The sequence below is a fragment of the Gopherus evgoodei genome, chromosome 8 (assembly GCF_007399415.2).
Source record: "Gopherus evgoodei ecotype Sinaloan lineage chromosome 8, rGopEvg1_v1.p, whole genome shotgun sequence".
NCBI classification, from domain to species: domain Eukaryota; kingdom Metazoa; phylum Chordata; order Testudines; family Testudinidae; genus Gopherus; species Gopherus evgoodei.
This window is the reverse complement of record NC_044329.1, coordinates 8,698,028-8,717,380: the sequence shown is the minus strand read 5'-3', so window position 1 is coordinate 8,717,380 and position 19,353 is coordinate 8,698,028. Positions and strand designations below refer to the sequence as shown.

The 19,353-nt window shown below is 38.2% G+C and overlaps 2 protein-coding genes across 9 annotated transcripts in view; one reads left to right on the top strand and one right to left on the bottom strand.

Moving 5' to 3' along the window:
* MAPK9 (mitogen-activated protein kinase 9) overlaps nt 1–19,353 on the bottom strand; it is a 79,366-nt gene that overhangs the window by 12,302 nt on the left and 47,711 nt on the right. For 2 of the 8 annotated variants that reach the window (XR_004001792.1, XR_004001793.1), the window contains exon 12: nt 17,152–17,356. Coding sequence is in view for 3 of the 8 variants with exons in the window: in XM_030574187.1 (XP_030430047.1) it covers nt 17,214–17,356 (143 nt within the window). In the remaining 5 variants the exon portion in view is untranslated. The other 6 variants (XM_030574187.1, XM_030574186.1, XR_004001790.1 and 3 more) reach the window with 5 other exon arrangements.
* Nucleotides 605–3,304, top strand: LOC115656917 (rho GTPase-activating protein 24-like). The gene is made up of 2 exons (XM_030574190.1): nt 605–1,388; nt 2,866–3,304. The coding sequence occupies exons 1-2, from the start codon at nt 1,084–1,086 to the stop codon at nt 3,116–3,118; spliced, it is 558 nt and encodes a 185-aa protein (XP_030430050.1). The 5' UTR covers nt 605–1,083; the 3' UTR covers nt 3,119–3,304.

Sequence of the window (19,353 nt, the reverse complement as noted above, 5' to 3'; positions counted from 1 at the left end):
TAAATAAATGTGGTAGCTGGGCCAGCTAAATTTTCTGCCAATTTCTTAGACTTTATTTGTATTGGTATTTACATTGGTAATTTTGCCCACTATTCAAACTTCACCTTGTTCCTTGTACCAAATGGCTGAGGGAAAGGGCTCTCCAAATTATTATTAAATTGCTTTAGTTTAAAGTTAAGTGTATTTCAACTGTAATTACAAGCTTTTTTTCCTATTTAGTTTGCTGTACTTGAGTTATTTCTGGTTATCCATAAAATGAAGCTGTACTTTACTTACTATCCTCTGAAAAGAGCAGTTAAAAAAATAAATGTTTATTTAAAATGTATCCATGCTAATTTGTCCAACCGAAGCTGAAGTGTAAGTAGATAAAAAGAGCCCTAAGCTTCTTGACCTCAGAGTTCTTGTCCTTGATACAACAGCGCTGAAGAGAGACTGAATAGCTTTACTTGAACCATTACCCTCTGCTTCCTTTAAAATGTGCAACAGTTGATGTCAGTGATAAAGCACATCAAGCTGTTTTCCATTCATACAATTTTTCTCACGCCAGGCTGGCTAGACACAGTGCACCCAGAACAGCTTTAACATGCCTCTTCCATAATCTGTGCAACATGGAACATAGGCAGCCTTGTATTTGTAGAATACAGACAGATATCCCCTTCCGCCCAGGTTACTGACAGCCAAGATTACCACAGCAGAAAATTTATCAGAGAAGAATGCAACTAGTAATTCAGACAGCTACGAAATGTGCCACCCACAGATGTCATTTATACTACACAGAAAAGATGGCGGGTACACAAAAGAGGCGGTGTCTCCTGGGGATGAGAACAAGCCAGCGCAATGAGGCCATGCGCACAGTGGACTGGCACACCAACTTGAGGCGTCACCCATTCCATATCAAAAACAAAATCAGAGACTGAAACAAGATCCAGGCTCCAACAAAATGGACAATTTCCAAGTATTTGAAAAGCATCAAACAGCTGTGGCGAGGAAGACAAGTTTCACAGTCCAGGGTGAGGCAAATGCATGAAAAACAAGCTCTTCTATAACAAAACAGAACAGATTCTTTTGCAAAGCCAGTAGGGCATGAGCAATACTGGTCAGGGATCCAGGACTGGCTCCCTATGTGAAATTATGTTTGAAGAAAACCCGACTTCAAGGTATTTAACCAGGTCTACCTGCTCAGAAGAGTCCCAAGAAACTAACACAGCCACTTCCTATGTTTTGGGACTACAGGAAAACTTGGGACATGGCCCAGGAGACAACAGCAGTGAAGCATCTCCTACCACCAATGACTTCTCAGCAAATTCAACCTCAGTGCAGCACCATCTTGTCAGCCTAAAGAAGCAGACATCCAAGCAGAAGGCAGAGTATGAAGCTAAAATTACAAGGTAAGGAATCTTAGACTATGAGCTTTCTTGGGCAGTGACTTTGTGATGTTTGTGTGTACTGTGCCTACTGCCAAGAGATCCCCAACTGGGGTCCTTGGACACTATTGTAATAGAAATAATGTTTTTTCACATTTCAAAGTGAAAGTTTCTCACTGTCCAGTATTTACAAGAGACCAGTTTTGACTCATGTTACAGGGTTTAGGCTAATGTAATTTATTTAAAATTAATAAAAGCCAGTATCATTTGAGATGGTTGGAAAATGTCTTGGAGAACAAAGATTTACAAATAAAATAAATAAATAAAATCTGTAGTCTACTGTGGAATTCCCCTCTTCCCCCCCCCACTTTCAGTCAGCATGAAGAGCAGTACTTTGGGGGGTTGGTCTGGGGTTGGGAGGAAATAATCCAGGATATGAACAATAATAATACTAAGCACTGGCACAGCGGTTTATAAACTTTAAAGGAAAATTCTTTGCAACAGGTCTGTGGGAAGGTTGGCAAGTACGATTCTCATTTTTTGTATCATGAAATTGAATAGGGAAAGTAACCTACCTTAGGCCACTTGAGTCAAAGGTAGACCTAGAACAAGAATGCAGCAGCTCCTAAGTCTGTGCTCAGTCAGCTGAACAATGCCATCTGTTTATTATACAAAAAATACCCATAACTTCTAAACAGATGCAATCACTAATTAGTCAGCTATAAAATTTCAGCTAAATTATCCAAATGGAATAGTTAAGCGATGATATACCCTGAAATAATTATTTTAGTGATTTTTAGATGGGGATATTTAAATTTGCCCTAAAAATAAAGGAGAAGTGCAATCTGTCTAATATTCAAGATTTGTTGGAAGTTTCTGAATTTCATAGGATAGTCAAAGGGGTTAATGATTTTGACAGCTGCTAGTTTTTTCAGCATTAGATACAGAGGGTGTGCAAGGATCCTGAACACTTGTGAGATTCCACTAAAATCTGATGTAAAATCCAACTGTTTGCTTGTGGAAGTAGGTCTTCCTATAGATTTAAGAGAAGACTATACACTGACTTATAGCCCCTCTCTTCCATAACTCTTAATATTAGACAAATTGCACACAACCTAAGTCAAAGCATCTGGGTATTTGTGCAAGAAATGTACAAAATTGCTTTTTACACTGCAATACAAGATATACCAGCATGAGTATAAAATGGAGAATTGCATTTACTTTTGAAAAGGAAAGACAATTTTGTAAGCAGGTTTGGTACATTAACTCACTGAGCTGCAGAAACTGGACAAATCATGAAGATGATGGGAGAGAAATGCATCAGCAACATGTTGAAGGGGGACCTAACATAGTTTGCTTTGGGGACAACAAGTGCCTCTCTACACATTTCTATTTATAGTATCACATGCTTAAACCAAAAGGTTTTTAAAAATTTAGGTTGCTCATGAAACAGAGACAGGAAAAAGATCCCTATAAATTGCAATGTCTATCTTTCAAACAGCCTGGAGCAGCGGAACAAAGAGCTGCAATCGGAGATTAAGGATCTGCATTCAAAACTGGGTCAGCAACGGAAGTGGTACAGTCTGGTGGAGATTAAAATGCGAAATGCAGAGAGGGCACGGGAAGATGCAGAAAGAAGAAATGAAATGCTCCAGAGGGAAATGGAAGAGTTTTTTGATACCTTTGGGGAATTAACAAATGATGTGAAGAAGACAGAACAAAAACTGTTCAAAGTTTTTAAATCAATTAACTAGACCAGTTTGCAAACAAAGAGTTGATATTTGATTAAATGGCTACTGTCATTTCAATGCAGAAATTAGATTTCTAACGGCAAAATAAGCTTAGTAGTACAAACTAAACTTCGTTAAACTTTTAATACAAATAGGGAATAAAATTACAGTATTTAATAAACCAAGTTAGCAATGCCTACTATTAATTTTCAAAAAGCAAAGAATCCTGTGGCACCTTATAGACTAACAGACGTTTTGGAGCATGAGCTTTCGTGGGTGAATACCCACTTCCTCAGATGCATGTATTCACCCACGAAAGCTCATGCTCCAAAACGTCTGTTAGTCTATAAGGTGCCACAGGATTCTTTGCTGCTTTTACAGATCCAGACTAACACGGCTACCCTCTGATACTATTAATTTTCAAGAATGTAAATCACATTTTGAAAGCTTTATGTTAAACAATATCATTTTTTTGCCCGCTCACATAAAATTCCTGTATTTATTCAAGGCAATCCAAAAACTGCAATGAGAACAGTACGCTAATTAAAGTCACCTCAGCACGCAGTGGAAGAAAAAAATATCTTTAATTTGAACCTGTGTGAAGCAGAAATGATTATATTTCAGTCTGTCCATTTTCCCATCCACAAAATAACTAACCAAATAGCCTTACTACAGTTGTACTTCTAAATTACCAGTATAGTTTCTCCAGTCACTAGAATCAACACCAATTAATGAGCAACAAAGGTCAATTCAAATGCATGTCACAGGAGAGTTTAAAAACTTGCATTTTCCTGAAGCAAAACCAGAACAACAATCAACATAATCTATATGCTGAACAATGGGATAACTGATAGCCTGTGTTATGATTGGATACAATCAATAAATTATGTAATTATGGCCACTGTTTGCCAGTTCATACTAAAAGGCAAGAAGAATACAAAATTGAGTGACTTTTTTTTATAAAACCCAGAGGACATATTTCCAAGTCACATTTCAGTGCCTACGGCTAGTTGCATTTTTCCTCCTCCTCCTCAGTACCAGTATGACAATTGTTTTTCTCTGTTCATAACGAAAGAAAGTAAAATTCCAGCTGGCTTTTGCCAAAAAAATAAGGCTTATGCAGAAAGAAAAATTCCCCTTTTGAATATCACTTACCATTGACAATATTTTTAAAGAAAACTTACCCATATGAATTCTGTAAAATAAACCTCCCTGAATTTATTTATTTATTTTTATATCTATTTGCTCCCCAGCTAGCCTATTTGGAAAGAAACTAAGGCTACTTTGATATTTTTCAGATAATGAGCGCTCATGTGATATATGACATGTTCAGATCAAATCAATGGGAAAAAGATTTTTGATGGACAAATAAGTATTTTAAGACGACTAAATCCCCAACTGCTCATTATGGTCTGTATTCAACAAAGCACTTAATTTTAATCACACTTCAGTGTTTTGCTGAAAAGAATTGGGATTATTCATGTGTTTAATTTACCGCATGTGCCTAACTGCTTTGCTGAATTGAGTCCTACATTCCCAGTTACATGCTCAGTGTATGGTGATGTCGTCTGTAGTTAAAGGCCACAAGAATTTCCATTATATAGTGCCTTAGCCCTCGTCCAGACTAACCCGCGGCATCGGCGGGTTAAAATCGATTGCTCGGGGATCGATATATCGCGTCTAGTCTGGACGCGGTGTATCGATCCCCGAGCGCGCTTACATCGATTCCGGAACTCCATCAATCCGAACGGAGTTCCGGAATCGACACGGAGAGCCGCGGACATCGATGGAGCGCCGTCCAGACTGGTGAGTACCTTGATTTTAGAAATTCGACTTCAGCTACGTTATTCTCGTAGCTGAAGTTGCGTATCTAAAATCGATTTTAATTCCTAGTCTGGACGTGGCCTTAGTTTCTAACTTTCTCAAAAACTTACTTTTCAAGCTGAAATCTTCTGTGTGTTCAGTCCAAGGGGACATATTTCTGAAAACCTGAGCATACACAGTGCATCAGTTTGGGAGTGAAAAGGTACACTTCTCCCATGTGAAGAGGAAGACAAACAGAAGTGTGACTTAGGGGTATATGTTTACACTTACTGGGGATCGACGCCGAAGTGATCAATCCACTGGGGGTCGATTTAGTGGGTCTAGTGAAGATCCGCTAAATTGACCACAGATCACTCTCCTGTCAACTCCAAAATTCCACCACAACAAAACGCATAAGGTAAGTCGATGGGAGAGTTTCTCCCGTCGACCCAGCGTGGTGTAGACACCATAATAAGTCAACCTATGCTAGTAACGTAGCTGGAGTTGCGTAACTTAGGTCAATTTAGCCCCATAGTGTAGACCAGGTCTTAGTTAAAAGCTTCTCTTGTACTTCAGCTGGAGGCAGTAGAAGCTTGAGACTTGACAGGGACATTAGCCTCATGTGTGTATATTTGGTGGTACAGTGGAAAAAAATCAGGTTTGACTTGACTATGTCATAAGAGCAAAAACAAACAAATCCCGGAGCCTTACTTTGTGTATGTGTACATTGGATCACATTTTATTTTAACGTATAGGTGCACAAGCAGGATGATTTGTGAAGGTGCAGATGGACTGAGTCAGCACTCCACAGAAGTGCTGCCTCATGTTATATGATTTGATAATATGTGCACTGAATAAGGAAGTCTGTGTTACCATCACGCTTCATAAGGCATAAGAGAGAGACTTTGCCAGTAAAAATATTCTTAATAAAAGAAAGGTTGTGGAACGTTTTTCATTGGAGACAGCTATCGTCTGGGCAGTCTTTGAACCTGGGCCAGTACATGAAGCCTCAGTCCTGTAAATAAACCTTAGTTCTGTGAAAAGGAAAGAACAAGTTTGAAATCAGGAATGAGGAGCCAATGCAGAACATCTGATTGTAACACTGCCTCATTCTGTATGATCCACTCACATGTACACCGAGTGAAGCAGGCTGTTTCACTCAGTGCTCAAAACTGTAAAATCACTGAAGCAAGGTTTTACAGACCCTTACTTGTGAGTAAGGTGTATGCTATCCAGTCCACTCCACACATTCTCTAGTCTCTCCAACCACATCACCCAATATCCTTCTTAAATACTATCCATGGTTTCTAGTCTTTTACCATCGCAAATTAAGTAAATTCACACTCATTTCAAGGCTTTATATAATAGCACAACTGGCTGAAATTTTGAACTGAGCTCTACTCCAACCAAGTCACTCTTCCTCTCCTCCCACCCTCAGTTTTGCATCTTCCAACATGCAGTTCCTTTGGTTGGATCATTTGTGTAACAAATGCCTCATTACCTCCTGAAGTCCCACTTTCCTCAAGAATCCTTCCTATCTTGTTTTCACCTCTCTCCACGCTCTTCTATACCTGAACCGCTGTCTCCAAAGACCTTGAGGGTAACAGAAAGACAAGACGTAGGACAAGGAATGTATTTCAGTATACTTTGTAAAATGCCCCCATGCAAACACAGCCAGGCTGCTCTATCTTCTTCTATTCTGTTCTGGTTCATGCAACAAGATGTCTTTCTGCAGCTGAACCAGCAACCTTAAAAATATCCTGCCATCAAATATCAGGTGGTCTAAGGATCTGGCTCTCCCAACTCTTCAGCCAGATAGTTGCAAGCAGCACCCTGTAGAGAGGAGAAAAAACTAATTTTTTTTCCAATAAAGAGAGATTCACACACAATCTGGTAAGGCATTTCAGTTCTTTATATAAAACTCAAACTCTATAACACAAGTTTGGACAAGACAACCAACTACAACCATCCAACCAGAGAAGTGGCTACGTCAATCCTTCATTTAATATCAGGGAACTCAGGAAAAAGTAGCATGACCTTCAATAGCATGAAAGCAGCAGCAATTCTGGATTTTAACCTTCCTTTTTATATTGCAGTGTATAGCAGCTTTGCAAAATGATCACGAAAACTTACCAGGTCAGCCACAAAATCTTTTCCCCTACCTTTTACAAGGTTGACAGTGCAAAACGAACAATTACATGCCTAGATAACTGTGGTTGAGTAAAGTTTTTGAAAGCAGCTGTATGGCTCTCTGATGCAATTAAACAGACCAAAACAGGAACTCACTTTTTAGTCAGATGGTCAAAAGAGAATCATCTGAAAAAATCTGTACGTAAGCAACAGTTTTTTTAAATCTATAAACTGTGAGGGGAGTTAAACAGAATAGTATGAAGGTTTGGATTTTTCTAAGTACAAGACTGTGCAGACAATGCTGTCAGTAGTACCTGATTACTCAGCACTACAATACTCCTGAGGGAATTCTGCAGGGGGGCAGAATCCATACCTTCCGCAGATTTCTGGGCTCCCTCGCAAAAAAATGGGGAAGAAAAGCAATCTGTGGGGAACACACACCCCTTCCCTGGCAGCAAAGAGCAGATCAACAGAGGCGGGGAGCGGGCGGGGGAGAGGTGGACATGCTTGTGTGCGTCCCTGGAGAGATGTTAAAGGGGTCAGGCTGGGTGCATGCCTGTGTGTGAGCAAGTGAGAGACACCACTCCTGGGCTTGGAGGTGTAAGGCTGTGTAAAACAGGCTCTGTCCCTAAGGCAAAGCAGAAATGTAACAACTAAGCTGGCAGGCTGCTAATGCTCCCATTGTTAGTTAATTGTTCCCATTCTTAGTCAACTAAGGCTTCTTTACCTTGCCAGAGTGGTGCAAAGGAGCCTTATTGTAAATGACAGTAACAGAATCCTCAGCTAGGAAGGTCTATGTGCTTTCTCACTTTTTTTCCTGTGCCAGAGAGGCACAATGGGGTTAGATTACTGCTCAGGATCTATTTTACTTATCCATTTAAAAAAAAAAATGCAGGACAATGATTAGCAAAATTGTATGACTTTCACACAAGTCTAAGCAATTTAAAATGACATTCAACTTTACAGAACACCAAACACCAAAATAAAAGTAATGTAATTGAAATGAAAATCCAGGATTGTAACTGGAATGCAGGGAATTACAGTATGGCTACATTCCAAACTTCAAAGCGCTGCAGCGGGAGCACTGCCGCAGCAGCGCTTTGAAGTGTGAGTGTAGTCGCAGCGCCAGCGCAGTGAGAGAGCTCTCCCAGCGCTCCACTTACTCCACATCGTCATGGGGCTTAGCTTGCAGCGCTGGGAGCCGTGCTCCCAGCACTCGGGCACTGTTTACACTGACGCTTTACAGCGCTGTATCTTGCAGCACTCAGGGGGGTGTTTTTTTCACACCCCTGAGCGAGAAAGTTGCAGTGCGGTAAAGCGCCAGTGTAGCCATGGCCTTAGTAACTTAACTTTCATGTGTTTAGAAAATGCTGAACAGTTCTTGTGATATTTTTTCCCTGTATGGTAGATTGAATAAATTACCCAAATTATATTGCATTCCTTTTGACAAATCAAATATGCAGAATTTTGCATTTTTTGGCACAGAATTTTGCCTTTTTTGGGGGGGGGGCACTGAATTCCCCCAGGAGTAACTACAATTTATCTCTCACAGAATATTTTCCATCTGGTATTAATATCCAATTGCTCTTACTATGGGTATGGCTACACTTGAAATTTCGGAGCGCTGCCGCGGCAGCGCTTTGAAGTGTGAGTGTAGTCGGAGCGCCAGCGCTGGGAGAGAGCTCTCCCAGGGCTGCACGTGAACCACATCCTCTACGGGTGTAGCTTGCAGCGCTGGGAGCCGCGCTCCCAGCGCTGCAGCACTAATTACACTGAGGCTTTACAGCACTGTATCTTGCAGCGCTCAGGGGTTTGTTTTTTCATACCTCTGAGCGCGAAAGTTGCAGCGCTGTAAAATGCCAGTGTAGCCATGGCCTATGTCAAGGCTGTCCCAGCGAATCATGAGAAGAGTTATAAGCAGTTTTTAAAAAAAATCTCATTCACTAGAGTTTCACACTTTTAATTTTTGCATTTTAAGAACCACTGGTTAACTGAAATTTACAATAACTGAATTTTTACCTTACAAAATGACTGGAACTGTATATTTTTCTAGTGCAACACCCTAGAGTAAAATGTGTAACTTCAAAGCAAGAAAACTGAAGACGAAAAGATAACACTGCTGCAGTAAATGAAACAAGCTTCTCACATACTTTAAGTTCACATATTTATTTGAAATTTTACAGTGGTTTTAGTACTGATGTTCTAAAATAAGACTTTTGAAAAAAAAAACTCAGGAAACTAAATTTTAGATGAGGCTATAGCTAGCACATCAGAGTTAGCTATTGACAACATTCCTTATGAAAATTCTAGCTTTCTTGAAATCAGTCTGAAAACAAGGAATGACCGCTGTCTGTAAAAAATATTGTTTAATCCTCTTGAAATCAAAATCCAGCATGAGACAAAATAGCTACTGCCATTACACAGAACATTTCCCTATTGCCCAAGCATCAAGAATGAGATATGGCAATCAAAGCCAAGTTTATTAGGCAGAATAGGCCACTTTAGATATCTATACAGTTAGACTTAAAAGCATATCTCTTCTGAAATCACATACCATACTGTAACTAAAATAAAGGCCATAAACTCTGAACAAGATATGTGTTAGGGCTTGATGCTATTTTTTGTGATAATTGGTAAACCCATAGAAAGAACCTGTAACATACACATTTTGGTGGGAGTGAACACAAATGAAAACTTTTGAAAAAATTCTTAGAGAACAGACATTTCAAAATGTGATTAGGCAAATGTTAAACATCCACATCATAAATACCTTATACAGAACATTCTCAAAAATTACACCCGCTAAAACTAAGCAAACACAAACCATTTCATAAATATCAACAAAATTATGTTTGTGACTGAAATCAGGAAAATCCAGGAAATTCTGTTAAGGCTGATATTTCATCTTCAACTCATTCAATCACACTGTTGACTGAATTTCCTGGACTTGACAGTTTGTATTAAAAGCTACTAAATCACTGTAATGTACTTGCATTTGATATCCATTTCTTTCTTGCTCAAGATTTCAGTAAAATCCTTGTAATTCAATCTATAGACCAGAAAGGCATCATTGTACTGGACAAATCATATTATAGTAACCTTGCGTTTGTCTGTCTCTATTTAAGCACATCTCTTACATGAAAGAATAGAACAGCACTTTTGGCTCTACCAGTACATTATATAATTTTGGCCTTTTGAAAAAGAGTTATGTATTGATAGAGTTTTGTTGTTAGAAGTTTTTTATTCATCCAATAAACTAATGGTTTCAAAGAGGCATTAACCTATCATGGAAATGTAAACTACTGTAAGAATTTTTCTGAATTTTATTTCAAAAAGCTGAAAATGCACATTAGCCAGTTAAAAGTTTACGCTGCCAGCCATCTGAAAAAATATATATATCGAAAGTGACAACCACACTGCTAATCTGCCAATTTCATTAAAAAAATTAGCACCAATCAAGCATCTGAAATTCACAAAAATATTGCACACATATGACCTTTAAGTTTCCAATTTTTTCCTTAGAAGACAGCAGTGAGCACATGCAGTGTACTATCATAAATCTCTAAAATTTTAGCTTCATTTTCATAAACATGGAGAGTGACAAATATTACCGTCAATGTTTCAGCTATTATGCCTTTAGCAGGGCACGTGAAAACAAAAAATAAGGCTCTAGCTGATTACTGTTCCTGGCTGATGATACTCTAAGCCCTGTTCCCCACTGGAAGGATCAGTGACACAGAATAATTTCTTTGGAACAGGGCCTATGCCTGCATGTGTGTCTGTGCAGCACCTGGCACAATAAGGCCTTGATCCTGATTAGGGTGTATGGACATTACCATAAAACAACAGCTCCCCTCTGAAGCATAGCATGCATTAATAGACTTGGGTTTCAATAAATGACCTAATATTCTTAGCTGATCCTGCTATTATAATCAAGAAACTATAATATCTATATAACCAGTGGCCAGGCAACCATGCTGCTAATCAAACCATTTCAGATATGGGGAAATGATGCTTCCTAACTGACATTTTAGAGTGCATTAAGTTTTAGCCTATTAAAAAAAAATAAACCCACGTTTTTAAATCTCAGAAAATAGATTTACGTTTAAAGTATGATGCTAATTCAACCTTAACTACAGGATCACAAAGAGGAACATCAAAATTTGCAAAACAAACAGTTTTAACATGCAAAACAATATAAAAACAGGAGGTGAAGGTGATGTTTAGAAGAATCTTAAAGTGCTTCAACACTGCAAGCAAAACTGGTTTTTGTTGTGCAAAACTGCAAGCACCTTTTCAAAAATTAAGCAGCAGCACGACAGAGTAAAATCTTAAATACATCTTCAATATTCTGCTTTATAATTTTGGGACCAAACTAATTTACCATCTATGCAGTAACAGAGCCCAAAAGAGAATCTTCTGGTTTGATTTTGTATTTGATTTTTTTCAATATACATGTTCTGATTATACATCAACAAAGCAAGTTTCTGGGATTGAAATCCACAAGCAGAATTATACTTACAAAAATAAATATTGTCATTTTAGAGAACTCAAATACAAAGGTTGGTTGCCCCTCCACTTACCTCTAATACAAATATTAAGAGAAAAGATTGCTTACTTAAAACATTAACATAATTTAGCTCAAGAGATTTGCAACATGCATAAGTGGGTATAAGAATAGGCTTGATTTGATAGATTTGTGTAATAATGTGTATTTCGAACATCACTATAACTTACATGATGGACAATTTAAAATAATATATATAAGATGATGAACCAGAATTTATTTACTTCTGCCATTCCCCCAATATCAAACGAACTCAAGGACGTTCATGGAGAAGTAATGAAACTACCAACATCAGGGAATCAGCCATAGGAACATAATTGTGCATTTGGATGCAAGTGCACACAACACATTAACTTAAAATGGGAGCCACACAGTGCACATCCCAAGAAGGAATCTGGATCCAAGTACCCAGCATCACTAAGTTTAGCATCAAGCCCTGATAGAATCAATTTTATATACAAGTAGCATTTACAGACAAAGGCTACTCAGTGTTTCTTCACTTAAAAGTACTTCCACTCTAAGTTTCACAATTCAAATGAAACACCTCATACAAACTATATTGCTGCAAGACTGAACTCATCTGCCAACTTGGGTATTAAGTTCAGTAAAGATTTGTCTGCACTTGAGCACCTGAGGAATTTTCTAGGAATTTACAATGCATCTCAAATCAGTACAGTGCACTTCTGCTGTACTGAAATGGGTCACTCACTCCACTCTTGGACAATGGACATATAAGTTGTATTTTGAAGTTCTAAACCCCATCCTATTTCTAAAAATCATAAGTTTATGACAAGAGTCAAGTAAAACCAGATCCAAAAAGGAAACTGATTCAGTATTTGGCAGAGGTCCATCTAAAAGCTTTCCTTCACAAAATATTAATAAATTGAAGGAGGAATCATATTTTCTACATAATTTTGAATAAATACCCACATGCTCTTAGGATTTAAAACACCACCACCCCAAAAACAATCTGGTCCCTAACAGGTTTTCGTATCTTCACAACCAACTAGTCAACAATATCTAGTTTAGTCTGAGCTTATCCAGCTTGTACTCTTTGATAAAGAAGTTTAAATCCTTACCAGAAATAAGATACAACAAACTTCAAAGGCTTGCATTTCCAGTGGTTAGACTGGTATATTTTATGTGATCTGTGTAGACAAACCTTATTTTGACATAGTGGTTTTTTTTAAGCCTAACAAAATGAAAATCTTTCACATCAAAGTATTTCCTCAAAGCACATTGTATAGGCTGCTCACTCATCTTCAAAATGGTTGATTTCTTAGTTTAGTTATGTTTTTGAGGAAAAGTGATATGAGTACAAATAAAATTAAACCAACTTTTTCAAACACACTCCATTTCTGCAATGCCATTCAGTTACTCAGTGTTTACATAATTAAAGTGATGTTTAAATATAATAATCGGAATATTAACCATTATCCCCTTCTCTCCTTTCAAGTGAGCAGTTAAGTATAAGAACTGTAACTAAGTTTAATCACTTATTTTTAAACATTTCGTAAATCTGTGCGTGTGAAGCAGTGTTAATCTATATAGAGTTTGTCATACAGAAAGTCAACATTCACGTTCATAGAATCAATTGGGTTGTTTTTACTTACACACACACACACACACTTAAAAAATAAATATTTATAAATGCTAAACACTAAGTGCTGAAAACTGGTCAACTGTATCACTTCATATATATCAGGAATCGGCAACCTTTGGCATGCGGCCTGTCAGGGAAATCTGCTGGGGGGTTGGGACGGTTTGTTTACTTGCGGCGTCCGCAAGTTCAGCCGATCGCAGCTCTCACTAGCCGCAGTTCGCCATTCCAGGCCAATGGGGGCTGTGGAAAGCAGTGGCCAGCACATCCCTTGGCCCACGCCGCTTCCCTCAGCCCCCACTGGCCTGGAACAGTGGACTGCGGCCAGTGGGAGCTGCAATCAGCAGAACCTGCAGACACTGCAGGTAAACAAACCATCCTGGCCCGCCTGCGGATTTCCCTGATAGGTCACGTGCCGACGGCTGCCGATCCCTGATATATATGATCTACACCTGAAAGAAAAATTATCCTTTTGCAATGACTGAATGGTTCATTTCTAAACTTTAAAACTACTGTCAAGATTACACGTGTCAGTTTTCACATCAGAGATGAGGTTCTTGTGTGTCAGCAAAAATCAATTTTGTAAATTGGACGCAGCTTAATTTGCATATAGTCGGGACTGCAATTGTATGTTCAAAATCAGCATGAAGTGCATGCCTATTTTCTACATGTAAATATCCAATTTGTGTGTGCAAGTATACACAGAAGTAGGCATACTGCTCTACTTCCATTTTTGTGAACACAGCAGCACATCCAACTTCTTGAAAGTCAAACAACTGTTTCTTTTCATACTGAAATCCAACCTATAATATGCAGACTTTATATTTTTCATGCATCTTAACAAGAAAGTTATAGTTCTGTAATCACAACTGAAGTTTCAAGAAGCTGCTTCTGTTAAAACAAATGTTAAAAATCCAATCAATCTTTTACTATAATAAAGATTATGGGAAAACGTGGTGACTTAAAAAACTCAATCGCTTTTTATTCCAGGAGTACATTTTCAAGACTAGGCTATAAATTAGAAAAATCTCCCTTACTAGTTCAAATGATTCTTTTTATAATAATGTAGAAAATTATGACAATTATGAGTGGAATACAGGATGACCACTGTATACATGCAGTTGAGGCATGCCAAACAAACTAAACCTAGTGGGGTAAGTTGCTCCTGAATGATAACAGAGAAGACTTTAGCTTATTTACTTAAAGAGGATGGAAAGCTAAACAAAGATTTTGTATAATCTTGAAAAATGACAAGTCCAGCAGGTCATTCCCAGAAGTTAATCATGGATCTCAAAATATCCAGCAAGAACTTTTACAAACAGGATCAGACCAAGACTGGCAGACAAAATCTTATTAATAAATCATTTATTTTATTACTAAGGTAGCTTAACTGTATTTGCTCTGCAGCAGTATTGTGACATGCAATAAATTGCTATCGAGATTTCAGCCCTTTATGCCCCAGGTACAGTGGAAACTCTTAGGGAACCTTAATGGTATGTTGCATCTTTTTGCACATTTCATCCTATTATTTCAAAGTTCTTTGAAAACATTAAAGCCAAGATTTTCAAAAATAACTAGTGATTCTGGATGTTTAACTTGAGATACCTTAAAGTGGCCTGATTCTCAAAGTCCTGAGCTCCCATCCTTTGAAAATAAGGCTCCTTAAAAGGTACCTCATGTTAGGCACCCAAAAATCACTAGTCACTTTTGAAAGTCTTAGCCTACATCACTGATGGCATATAGGCTTAGTTAAGTGACGCTCTCTCTAGAGCAAAACAACAGTTTTTGGATCAACACACCAGAAGAGAGAGAGATTTCAATTCTCCCCCCCCCACCCCTTCAAGTGAATAGGGTGGAAGCTAATCACAAGATAGTTTAAGGTCACCAGAGCTTATTCTATATGCTAGGTGTCTTTCAACATTAACACCTTCAAAACACCTAGAGATAAAGAGTATGAGCAATTCTATTGTGTCAGAACACAATGAGCATTTTTATCAAAGGTTTGCTCTAATGACAAAATAAGCCAGACAAATTTTGCACATATCACCAGAAACACGATAAATAATATATCTGTATTTTTTGAATTAAGGAAACAAAAATGCAAATCTAAAAAAAACAGTACTTGTGTTAAAAAAAAATCAAAACAAAAGATGCTAGATGTGAACTCTAAAGATTTATTTCCTACAGCTTATATCACTAAGATACTTCTGTCCAATTTTCTTGTCAATTTTTTCTGTTCTGATAAATTCAAAGCTACAGCAAATTAACCTATTTTAAAACATTTATGAGTACACACTGCATTAAAAGAAAAACTTCTACCTTTCAGATCGTAATCAAGAGCATGCAAAATCATGGGCAATTATTTTTCCTTTCCCAAACAGCTTACTGAACAATTCAGATCAGTAATATAATTGCTGGTTCAGTGAGAAAGTTGTACAAGTTCTCTTTAAATGTTCAAGACTTCAGTAGCTAAGTCAACAGCTAAATATAGTGCCACCATGAAAGCAAAATGTTTTGCCTCATCTTTGACATTTTTTCATTACTATTTTAGTTATAAAGTTTAACCATACACACGCGCACACAAGAAGGTCTTTTAGCAAAGCATTTCTTACGCTTGTGTGTTCCAAAGCAAACATGCTTTTCTGTTTGCAAATGCACAACTGTATAATATTTGATAACTTAAGCACTATTCTACTGCACACACATTTTCTAATAATTCAAAATACTGTGCAATGTAAGAGGCAATGTCTGTATTATTTAAATTTGAAAACTGCATTGATAAGCTTCTATTAAAACTGAAGAGGAGCGTGACTGCAAACAGCCTCCCTCTGCTGTGGTACCTTGTTAAAAAATGTAGACAGACTGCTTTTTTAATAAAGAAAGAATTTTGTCTAACTTGGAAGTAGAGCTGAGCTCTATAGATATAAGAAATACTTAAAGAAAATCATTTGTCAAATCAGTCAAGAGGCCTATCAAAATTTAAAAGTGTTCACATTGTAGAATGGTTCCATAAACAAGACTAGAAAAAAAATTGTGCAACTATTTCAGCGGTCACTTAGGTTTCAAGTCTCCCCATTGCCTCTGCACTTTATCAGATTTTTGCATTGAGACACAAGAAGTGACTAAGGGAGAAGCTCCACAGGACCAATTTTTGTTCTTAAAAGAAAAAGTAGGGAAAAGGTCGTTTCTAAAAGTTTTTATTGATAAAAAAGGACCAAAACAATGTATTAGCCAGAAAATAAGGAAATAATTTAGCACTTCACCTTGTTTAAAGAGACACGTTGCTTCACCAAGCTAACCCATTCTACCTCACACTATAACAACTGAAAGAAGACATTCAGAGAAGCATAGTCGCATTCATGGGTAAAATATGAAATGATGGCTATGCTATATGAAGTTCACAAGTTTGTTTCTTCTACAAGAAGATATACAAAATTACTGGGAGGTGAGGAGAGAAAGGGCTCAATAGGAAAAAAATAAAAGTGCTATGTGGAAGAACAATTGCCCCCTGAATACAGTACTGATAATTTCCAATATGTAAGGTAACTCTCACGTACAACATATTGGAGTTAAATAGCGCAAACTTCTGTAGTCATATTTAAGCAAATTATACGGACGCTATACATTCAAAAAACCCACTATAGGGTAATTCTATGCTAAAATGTAATGACCATGTATGTGTTACAGAAGTCTACTGAATGAGATAGAAGGTCCATAAACTCACTCAGAAGGAGTTATCTGGTACACACCTACTGTAACTGCTCACCTGAAATAGGCTGAAACAAAAAAAAGTCTATAGTAATACCTAAACTGTAATTTTTTCTTCTTTAGACATTGATTTGCTTTCATTCTATAACATTAAGCAGGGAGTCTTATTACAACTGAGTAAAAACACAGGCATTACTTTAGTAGAACATGCAGAACATGGAGTTTCTCTACTTGGTTCCATTAACTTACAAGCAATTCAGGCCAATGGAAACGAGTTTTTTTTCCAATGTTAAGTCTGCAATCCTGGCTGATCATCGGCATCCTTCAAGGGGTCCTGTCAAGGCATCAAGGCTGCTGTCTGTATCTGAAGCCAACGTTTGCTCAGTTGACATGGATGAAATGTCATTGATCGATGATGACTGGGAAGGACTGGTGTTGCTATTCACTGCTGCATCTGTGCTAAGTAAACCAAGCATAATAAAATCTGAGGCAAGACTTTATTGCAAATATAGATAATGATGCTTTAGGATTCTTAGTATCTCCTTTTCCAGAGTACACAATGCTTTACTATTTTATTTATTAAGGGACTATCAAAGTTAACACAAAATTTGAGCTCACGTATCTGTGCAAAATACATATAACCCTCTGTGCCTTTTTCCTCCAAAAAGAATACTGTACCTTTAAATATATATATATATATATTATATATGATATATATTATAGATATATAGATATATACACACACACACACAACCAGCAGCTCAACACTTTTGAACAAAATTAGAAGAGCAAACACGTCTGATAAGCAGATTTCAGATTTACATTTCCACAGTAGTGTTATAAATAGCAGGAAACACTTTTCCATGCCCTTCTGACATCTCATTTTGTTGTTTTTATGTTTGAATAATTTGTAACTTTATTCCTTGAGAAAATGGGAAGATCTCCATTTCATTCTTAACCGCAATGCTTTTTGCATTACCTATTCACATCAGAAAATTTAATACTAGTCAGAACAGTCAAAGCATACAAAAAGTATCCAACACCTCCCAGAATAGATTGGATTACTAATTTTTACAGCCACATAACAGAAAATATGGCAACCTCTTTAAGGAGAAGCGCTGCAATGCTGGTTATTAAGGCTTGGTAGTTTAAAGAGAATGCATTCTGCGATATTTAGTACTCAAGAGACCGATGGGTCATGCAACCAGAAAGGGGGGATGTCATGTGGCTATGCCAGGACTATATAAGAAGCAGCACGCACTCAAAGTAGAGAGCCTGGTGTGGAAAAGTATCAGGGGAGACTCCAGAGTTAGTTAGGAAGCATCAAAGGAAATGGCCAACAGTAACCTATAGGGAGCAGTAGGCACTGGGAGGCTCCAGCAATAGAGCCAGACTTAGGACTGTGAGGTCCACAGAGAGAGCAACTGAGATCCTCTACACACACACTTTAGAGGAAGGAAAGCGGATATCTCTTGTTGGAAGGGACTACATTAGAAGCCACTCTCTCAGATTTCTAAACTGCAGTAAAAATGTGCATAAGCTGCCTGAAATATGATTGTGACGTTGCACTCTATATGATTTTATGAAAATATGCTAATGAGTGTGAACAACACGTAACTGGAACATGCTTCGTGCAAAAGGTCTCTTGTAAGGTATCATTACAAAGCTTATACTCTACTGAGTGTGTTCATCAAATTTGTATGAATGTATCATTCTTGTATCTGAAACTAGAAATATGAAATATAACTCTGAGGGCCTATTGTAATTATGCAAAGTGAGGGCCATTAATGGTGGTTTGGAATCTTGATGGCTCCCAATAACCAGGACAATTGACTGTAGATGGTTCTGTTTTACCTGTAAGTCTTCCTGTATACCTGTGTGTCGGCAAGTGGGTAATGAACTCTTACAGTGACATGTGATCATGTCATCTGAACTGGAATCCAGGGCTGCCCGGGGGGGGAGGGGGCAATGGGGCAATTTGTCCTTGGCCCTGTAGGGGCCCCATGAGCCGCTCCAGGTTTTCGGCGGCACTTTCGCAGCAGGCCCTTCACTCGCTCCGGGTCTTCAACAGTGGGTCCTTCAGTGCAGCGGAAGACTTGGAGCAAATGAAGCACACACCGAAGTGCTGCTGATGCCTCGGAGTGCTGCCCAGTGAGTACAAGCACCGCAAGCGGCAGGAAAAAATAATAATAAAAAAAAATCTGCGATCGGCGACACTTAGACTGTTCTACCGCCGCCACTTCATTCTTCGGCTGCAATTCGGTGGTGGGTCTTTCCTTCCAAGAGAGACCTGCCATTGAATTGCTGCCAAAGACCCAGTCCTGCACCAGGCCCCCTGAACCCTCTGGGCGGACCCACTGGAATCCATCTTTAACCTGGTGCTTTTCCATTGAAAAGGAGGTGTGGGAACCCAAAGGGGGACAAAGGCTTCCTGCCTTATGCAAAAGAGAT

Excerpts from the sequence above, each read along its gene's own strand:
- LOC115656917 (XM_030574190.1), top strand. The coding sequence starts at position 1,084 with ATGAGCAATACTGGTCAGGGATCCAGGACTGGCTCCCTATGTGAAATT. Across the intron at positions 1,389-2,865 it reads TATGAAGCTAAAATTACAAG|CCTGGAGCAGCGGAACAAAG; the intron begins GTAAGGAATCTT and ends TCTTTCAAACAG.